Below are 8,950 nucleotides of genomic sequence, written 5' to 3' on the forward strand. Positions count from 1 at the left end.
CATGACAGGGCTTGGGACAAGTTCTTTATTAAAAAAATAAAAATAAAACTGTCCCACGAAGAATAATTCTTCTCTTGCTCCGCCGACGGACCGAAAAATAAAAAAAGCACGACCGACCCACCTCCATGGGAGGCTCCCTGCCATATGACGCGTCTTCGCTTTGACAGTTCTTGTATAACTGAGGGTGGGGCCACACGGTGGCGTTGCCGGGTGACCCCGCCCCCCTGTGACGCACAGGGACGTTCCTATGGCTTCCCCATAGCGTCAGAGGGGGGGGGCGGCGTCACCGTGTGGCCCCGCCCTCAGTTAAAAAAGAACTGTCAATTCGAAGTCGCGTCATACGGTGGGGAGCCTCCCATGGAGGCAGGACGGTCGGTCTCGTTTTATTTTATTTTTTTTGGTCCGTCGGCGGAGCAAGAGAAGAAGACTTCGTGGGACAGTTTTATTTTTAATAAAGGACTTGTCCCCAAGCTGTGTCATGTCATTTTTACCATTTTCACACTTTTCTTTTTTTTAAATGGTAGGGGTACTTTTGTACCCCGTTACCATTTCACACAGGGGGGAGGCCAGGATTTGGGGGTCCCCTTGTTAAAGGGGGCTTTCAGATTCTGATAAGCCCCCCGCCCATAGACCCTCACAACCACCGGGCAAGGGTTATGGGGATGCGACCCTTGTCCCCATCAACATGGGGATGAGTTGCTTTGGGGGGTTAGCCCAAAGCACCCTCCCCATGTTGAGGGCATGTGGCCTGGTACGGTTCAGGAGGGGGGGTGCTCTCTCATTCCCCCCCCTTTTTCCTGCAGCCTGCCAGGTTGCGTGCTCGGATAAGGGTCTGGTATGGATTTTTGGGGGGACCCCCACTCCATTTTTTTTTTACTTTGGGCGCGGGGTTCCCCTTAAGTTTGGATTTAGAGGGGGGCTCATGCCATTTAAAAAAAATAAATTGGTGTGGGGTTCCCCTTAATATCCATACCAGACCTGAAGGGCCTGGTATGGAATTTAGGGGGAGACTCCCACAAAAAATGTTTTTTTTAAATTTTGGTTCAGGTTTACCCTTTATATTCATAAGTAATGGACTGTGGGGAAATCCCATGCCGCTTTTTTCAATGGCTTTTATGTGTATTGCCGGGAACGTCAATGCATTGTAGCCGCGAGTAGTTTTAAATGACCTTTTTTCCTTTAGAAATGTAATTTTGCTCCCCTTTACAGGCATACTATAGACACCCCCCAGGTATGAAATTTAAATGAATATTTAACTTTTATTGTTTCACTTTAATCATTATTATAATCACTTCTCCCGAAAAAAAATGCAGTTTTTAAAACTTTGTGCTGCATTGATCCATGTCCCCTGGGGCAGGGCCCGGGTCCCCAAACACTTTTTAGGACAATAACTTGCATATAAGCCTTTAAAATTAGCACTTTAGATTTCTTCCATAGACTGTTAAAGGGTGTTCCATGGCTTTCGAATTTGCTGCGAACACCCCAAATTGTTCGCTATTCGGCAAACACCCGATGTTTAAGTCGAACATCAGGCTCATCCCAAGTCTTCAGTAGGATTTAGGTCTGGGCTTTGTACAGGACACTTGAGTTCCTCCACACCAAAGCATGACGGTGCCCCTGTGAGGCCAGCTCCATAAAGACATGGATTGGTCATTTGGCCAGCTTGGTGTGGAGGAACTCAAGTGTCCTGTACAGAGCCCTGACCTCAACCCTACTGAACATCTTTGGGATTAATTGGTTTGCTAAGTGTGAGAAAGGTCTTTTTGGGCCCAAATGACCACAGATACTCTCCAAAGTCTTGTGAAAAACCTTCTCAGAAGAGTGGAGGATGTTATAGCCACAAAGGGGGGGGGTAACATCATATTAATAGCCATGGGGAGAGCACCGTGGGTAACTCCATATTAAAGCAGTAGTAAACCGCTGGCTTTTTTTTTTTTAAACCTGCAAGGCCATGTCATAATGTGCTAGTATGCATCACATACTAGTGCATTATATGAAACGTACCCTAGAGCGAAGCTCTCTAGCGGTGCTCAGTCACAGCTGAAAGTGCTTCCATCTTCACCTGGTCTTCCTTTTGGTTTTCGGGGACTCCGCAATGATGTCACTCCAGTGGATGTGTGTGGGAGCCTCCATTTATGGCACAGGACTCTGAAGGAACGGCGCAGTATGCTGTTCCTTCAGAGCGGATGGGCTGGTGACGTCATTGGCTGCATGTACAGTAAATATATCCTAAACAGTGCACGTTTAGGAGATATTTACTATACCTATAGGTAAAAATCATGCATGGGAGTTCACTCCCACTTTAATAGCCACGGAGGAGGGGGAAACTCAATATTAATGGCCATGGGGGGAGGGACACCTCCATATTAACGGCCATGGGGGAGGGGCAGTGCCATATTTATGGCCATGGGAGTAGCAGCAGCTCCATATCAATGGTTAGGGGAGAAGGGGCAGCTCCATATAAATGACCAAGGGAGGAGGGGGCAACTCCATATTAATGGCCAGGGGAGGAGGGGGCAACTCCATATTAATGGCCAGGGGAGGAGGGGGCAACTCCATATTAATGGCCAGGGGAGGAGGGGGCAACTCCATATTAATGGCCAGGGGAGGAGGGGGCAACTCCATATTAATGGCCAGGGGAGGAGGGGGCAACTCCATATTAATGGCCAGGGGAGGAGGGGGCAACTCCATATTAATGGCCAGGGGAGGAGGGGGCAACTCCATATTAATGGCCAGGGGAGGAGGTGGCAACTCCATATTAATGGCCAGGGGAGGAGGGGGCAACTCCATATTAATGGCCAAGGAGGAGGGGGCAACTCCATATTAATGGCCAAGGGAGGAGGGGGCAACTCCATATTAATGGCCAAGGGAGGACGGGGCAACTCCATATTAATGGCCAAGGGAGGAGATGGCAGCTCCATATTAATGGCCAAGGGAGAAGGGGGCAGCTCCATATTAATGGCCAAGGGAGAAGGGGGCAGCTTCATATTAATGGCCAAGGGAGGAGGGGGCAGCTTCATAATAATGGCCAAGGGAGGGACGGGGCAACTCCATATTAATGGCCAAGGGAGAAGGGGGCAGCTCCATATTAATGGCCAAGGGAGGAGATGGCAGCTCCATATTAATGGCCAAGGGAGGAGGGGGCAACTCCATATTAATGGCCAGGGGAGGAGGGGGCAACTCCATATTAATGGCCAGGGGAGAAGGGGGCAACTCCATATTAATGGCCAGGGGAGGAGGGGGCAACTCCATATTAATGGCCAGGGGAGAAGGGGGCAACTCCATATTAATGGCCAGGGGAGGAGGGGGCAACTCCATATTAATGGCCAGGGGAGGAGGGGGCAACTCCATATTAATGGCCAGGGAGGAGGGGGCAACTCCATATTAATGGCCAAGGGAGGAGGGGGCACTCCATATTAATGGCCAAGGGAGGACGGGGCAACTCCATATTAATGGCCAAGGGAGGACGGGGCAACTCCATATTAATGGCCAAGGGAGGAGATGGCAGCTCCATATTAATGGCCAAAGGGAGAAGGGGGCAGCTTCATATTAATGGCCAAGGGAGAAGGGGGCAGCTTCATATTAATGGCCAAGGGAGGGAGGGGGCAGCTTCATATTAATGGCCAAGGGAGGACGGGGCAACTCCATATTAATGGCCAAGGGAGAAGGGGGCAGCTCCATATAATGGCCAAGGGAGGAGATGGCAGCTCCATATTAATGGCCAAGGGAGGAGGGGGCAACTCCATATAATGGCCAGGGGAGGAGGGGGCAACTCCATATTAATGGCCAGGGGAGAAGGGGGCAACTCCATATTAATGGCCAGGGGAGGAGTGGGCAACTTCCATATTAATGGCCAGGGAGAAGTGGGCAACTCCATATTAATGGCCAGGGGAGGAGGGGGCAACTCCCATATTAATGACCGGGGGAGAAGGGGGCAGCTCCATATTAATGGCCGGGGGAGAAGGGGGCAGCTCCATATTAATGGCCGGGGAGAAGGGGGCAGCTCCATATTAATGGCCAGAGGAGGCGGCAGCTCCATATTAATGGCCAGGGGAGAAGGGGGCACCTCCATATTAATGGCCAGGGGAGAAGTGGGCAGCTTCAAATTAATGGCTATGGGGGTGGGCGGGGAAACTCCATATTAATGGTTATGGGGGTAGGGGCAACTTCGTATTAAAGGCCGTTAGGGGAGAGGGCAACTCTATTTGCCATGGGGTGGAGGGGCAACTCCATGTTAATGGCCATGGTTTTGGAATGGGATGTCCAACAAGCCAATAGAGGTGTTGATGGTCACGTTGTAAATACGCATTGCTGTTTATTAGAAGAGAAAGGTGAACATGAACTTTAGGAACCAAACTTAAGTTTGCGTTTTTTGTTGTTTTTTGTTTTATGTTTTTATTTTTTTTTTTTACAAAATTCATTCTCGTCCTCCGTAACTTCTCATTTCAGAGCCACAGAGACGGAAGCGTAGAAGGGCGGATGTACTCCCAGATCATGCACCACCTCCGAGAGAATCACAAGATATGAAGAAGACCATCGAGGAAGAGGAGAAGGCCAAAGCAGACAACAGCAAAGCGCCCGGCGAAGGATCCTCGCTACCGCCGTCGGATGAAATCCAGGTCATCGAAGAAGCGGACGAGGAGGAAGAAAGACAGTCGGGAGAGGAGAGGAGATGCTGAAAATTTTCCTCAGAGTGCGTCGGGACGGTGCGGCCAACGTGTGCCCACCGCGAGGCGTTTCACGTACTGTAAAGTTTGCAAGGAAGAAAAAAAATTAAAAATAAATAAAAAAAAGGCCTTATTACTGTGAGCGGACCTGGCTGCCCCGGCCACTCTATGCACTTTTCGTAATGTGGATATACAAACATTTATATATAATGACGTTTATTGTACGAGTCGATGCAAAATCCTTTGTGCCCTACCTGGTATCTCAGTACCGAATCTTGATGCTGCCTTGCTGAATACAAAGCTTTTTTTTCTCCTTAAGGTACTTCGTTTACAATCATAAAAAAAAAAAAAAAATGCGACTTTTCTTACCAAAGCAGCCACAGAAGTTTTTTTTTTTTTTTTTTTTTTTCTTGATGGAACCGTCACCAATTTTTTTTAATTATGGAAAACTGTGCCTGAATCTGAAAAATACTGTGCGGAATGGGTCTTTCTGTTTTTTTTTTTGTTTTGTTATTTTTTTTTTTTTATTATCGCCGTCTCATTGGTTCCATCCGTTTGATAGACTTTGACGGAAAAAAAAAAATCTAATTTTTAAGATTGGAAAGAAAAAAGAAAAAAAAAAAAAAAACCCAGATGCGTCGTTTTCTGATGCTTTTAAATGTGTTGTGTATAATCCGCTTGTGTTTTACTTTTATTTTAAGGAATATTTTTGTTTTCAGGTATTGAAGTTCCAGGACCAGGCTAGTAGTAACGGTTCACGTTCAGCTGGACTTGTTCCGTAAAATATTGTCGATTTGTTTTGTAGCTTCTCCAACCCAGTTCTTCAGTTCTAATGAGTTTCAGAAAGATTACCCCCCAACATCTTCGTCCAATCACCACGGAAGGTGTCAAGGCAAATGTTGATTGTCCAGTATGAGGAAAGAGGGAAAAATAGCGCCGGACGCATAGGGTCGTCTCACTGGTCTTGCGATCTTAAAGTATAGATGTTAATGCAGATCGGGGGTCTCCAAGCTTTCCAAACAATTTTTCTGTCCTTCAGTCTTTGGTGGGGGGGGGGGGGGGAGACAGACTGTGGTCCATTGGAGTAGACATGTTCCCAGCATTAGGTTGAAGTAAACACTGCCCCATCTTTGGTGTCATTGGGAGGAATTATGCTCATAGTTGGTGTCATCGGGCCCCATTGTTGGTGTCAGCGGTAGGGACTGTGCCCCATCGTTGGTGTCATTGTGCCCCATCGTTGGTGTCATTGGGCCCCATCGTTGGTGTCATTGATAGGAATTGTTGCTCCATCGTTGGTGTCATTGGGCCCCCATCGTTGGTGTCAGTGGAAGGAACTGTGCCCCATCATTGGTGTCATTGGGCCCCATCGTTTGTGTCAGTGGAAGGAACTGTGCCCCATCATTGGTGTCATTGTGCCCCATTGTTGGTGTCATTGATGGGAATTGTTGCCCCATCGTTGGTGTCATTTGGGCCCCATTGTTGGTGTCAATGGAAGGAACTGTACCCCATCATTGGTGTCATTGTGCCCCATCATTGGTGTTGTTGGTAGGAATTGTGCCCAATCGTTGATGTAAATGGGAGGAATTGTGCCCCATCGTTGATGTAAATGGGAGGAATTGTGCCCCATCGTTGGGGTCATTGGGCTCCATTGTTGGTGTCAGTAAGAGGAACTGTGGCTTATTATTCATGTCATTAGTAGGAAGGATGCCCTATCATTGGTGTCACTGGGAAAAAAAATTGTGCTCCATCAGTGGGACCCATTGGTGTCAGTGGGAGGAACTATGCCTCATCTTTGATGTAACTGGTAGAAATTGTGCCTAATTTTTGCCATTGGGAGGAATTGTGCACCATCGTTGATTTTATTTGGCCCCATCGTTGGTGTCATTGGGAAGAATTGTGCCCCATCATTGGTTTTACTGGTCCCCATCATTGGTGTCATTACCGAAGAATTGTGCCCCATCATTGGTTTTACTGGTCCCCATCATTGGTGTCATTACCAAAGAATTGTGCCCCATCATTGGTTTTACTGGTCCCCATCATTGGTGTCATTACCGAAGAATTGTGCCCCATCATTGGTTTTACTGGTCCCCATCATTGGTGTCATTACCGAAGAATTGTGCCCCATCATTGGTTTTGTTGGGCCCCATCGTTGGTGTCACTGGGAGGAATTGTGACCCTTAGTTGGTGTCGATGAATAAACTAGGGCCCCCCCCGAGGGCCAGATAAAAGCAAGCAAGGGGCCACATCCGGCATCTGGGCTGCAGTTTGGAGACCGCTCTTGCTCCTGGGGAACTGGCAGCTTTTGGATCTCCTTGGTCTCCTTGGCTTGTAGCGTAATGTAACACAAATGAGATTGAAGTGCCAGGCCACTGCTAAGAGGTCCAGATACAACTTTATTCCAAAAAAAGTTAGAGGGGCAATCTAAAAAAAATCATCAAGGCTATAAAAAGCTGTGTTTTTGTTTTTTTTAGCCCTGATGAAGACACCCTTGGGGCCCTTTTAACGTGTTGGCTACTTTTTGGATTATCCCCATGACTTTTACTGAAATAAAGTTGTATCTGGACCTCTCAACAGATGTTGATTGTCCAAGAACAGGGTGGTAGGTGTGAAAGTTGTGGAAGCCCCCCCCCCCCCCCCCCCGATCTAGTTACAGCCTCTTATCCTTGGTGTCTGCATAGGTGTTAATCCTTCTAATCACATGGCTGAAGGTGTGAATTGCATAAATGTCGGGGAGATGTTGGAACGGCATTATATGGAGCAGATGGGTGGCAGCCATCATTCCATCTGTCTTTCACATATCATGCCATTTTAATATCTCTACCCTGGCGATGGGACAAAAATTAACACTTCAGCCATTTGACTAGAAGGCCCTGAAATGTGCTGGCTACTTTTTGGATTGTCCCCTTGGCGTTTATTGCAATAAAGTTGTATCTGGACCTCTTAGCAGTGTTGATTGTCTAACAGCAGGATGGGAGGTGTGAAAGTTGTAAGACCGGTGGCGGCTGGTGGATTTTTTTTTTTGGGGGGGGGGGGGGGGGGGGGGCAAACAGTATGCCACGACCCCCCCCCCCCCCCTCCCTTTTTAGTTATTTGGTTGGTCGGACAGTCAGTCACACTTACCCCCATCGCCGCTTCCCATGCTCTCCATGGGTCACCACGGCTTCCATTTGCTCCCCCCTCCTCGGTGGCCAATCAGAAACTGGTCTCACACCTGCTTCTGATTGTCCGGATTGGGGGATCAGTGTTACAAAATTTATTCGCTGTTGTACCACCTGGGTGTGGGTTCATGGCGCAATGCTCTGCGCCACGAGTCCACCCTATTTTTGAAACCTATTAGAGCCTCTGGCTCTAATGAGGTGCTTCAAAAAAACACCCCCCGCCGCTGTAATTCAGGCACCCGGCTTCCGACAAAGGGGCCGGGCGCCTGAATAAGGGGTGGCCACGGCAGCCATGGATAGGTTCATGCTATGCACATCAGGACCCTTTGGGTTAAGACCACGCTATATTAAGATTCCTCTCAACTCGTGCATGAATCTATCCATTATTCATATGGGGGCGGCACCCCTAATGAACAGGCCGCCACTGTGTGCGAGCGCCCCCCCCCCCCCCCCCCCCCCACTTGGTTTAATACATCATCCCATCCTTGGTGTCAGAAAGTCTGCATAGGTGTTAATCCTAATCACATGGCTGAAGGTGAGAATTGCCGGGGTCAGGTGGTAGCCCTCAACACACATTGGGGGGGAGGGGGTGGGGTTTTACTAAAACTGGAGCGTGCAAAATCTGGTGCAGCCAATCAGCTTCCAGGTAAATTTGTTTTAATTGAACAAGCTGAAGGTAGAAGCTGATTGGCTCCCATGCACAGCTGCACCAGATTTCGCACTCTCCAGTTTGGTAAATCCCCCCCCCCCCCCCACCCCCCAATCTGTCTTTGACCACTAAGAGAATTCCCACTTCGGCCATGTGACTAGAAGGATTACCACATGTGCAGACAGACGCCAAGCATCGGGGGGGGGTGGGGGGGTTCCTCCACTTTCAAACCCCCCCATCCTGCTCTTGGACATTCCGCACGGACACACTCCGTGGTGATTGGATGAAGGTACCTGCTGTGTAGATATAAATATTGGGATATCCTCCGGGAACTGAAGACGTGGCTTGTGGGGGGGGCTGCGAAAACGTCACCCCGCCCAACTGAAGGCGACCGCCTACTACTAGCTCTACCGTGACCCGGGTACCTGAACCTTCACACACATGATGGTTATACCAGTTTATTTCTGTTTCCTTTT

The 8,950-nt window shown here is 48.7% G+C and overlaps 1 protein-coding gene across 1 annotated transcript in view; it reads left to right on the forward strand.

The window, feature by feature from the left end:
• The window catches only part of PDE3B (phosphodiesterase 3B), a 140,151-nt gene extending 132,548 nt beyond the window's left edge, over positions 1 to 7,603 (forward strand). Inside the window, 3 exon segments of the mRNA XM_077453679.1 lie at positions 4,450 to 4,472; positions 4,474 to 4,519; positions 4,522 to 7,603. Of these exon segments, the coding sequence (XP_077309805.1) occupies positions 4,450 to 4,472; positions 4,474 to 4,519; positions 4,522 to 4,679 (227 nt within the window). The 3' untranslated portion in view covers positions 4,680 to 7,603.
• The last annotated feature ends 1,347 nt before the right edge of the window (positions 7,604 to 8,950 follow it).

Source organism: Lithobates pipiens, unplaced genomic scaffold, assembly GCF_037356315.1.
Source record: "Lithobates pipiens isolate NorthernLeopardFrog02 unplaced genomic scaffold, aLitPip1_a1.2 Scaffold_24, whole genome shotgun sequence".
In the NCBI taxonomy this organism is placed as follows: Eukaryota; Metazoa; Chordata; class Amphibia; order Anura; family Ranidae; genus Lithobates; species Lithobates pipiens.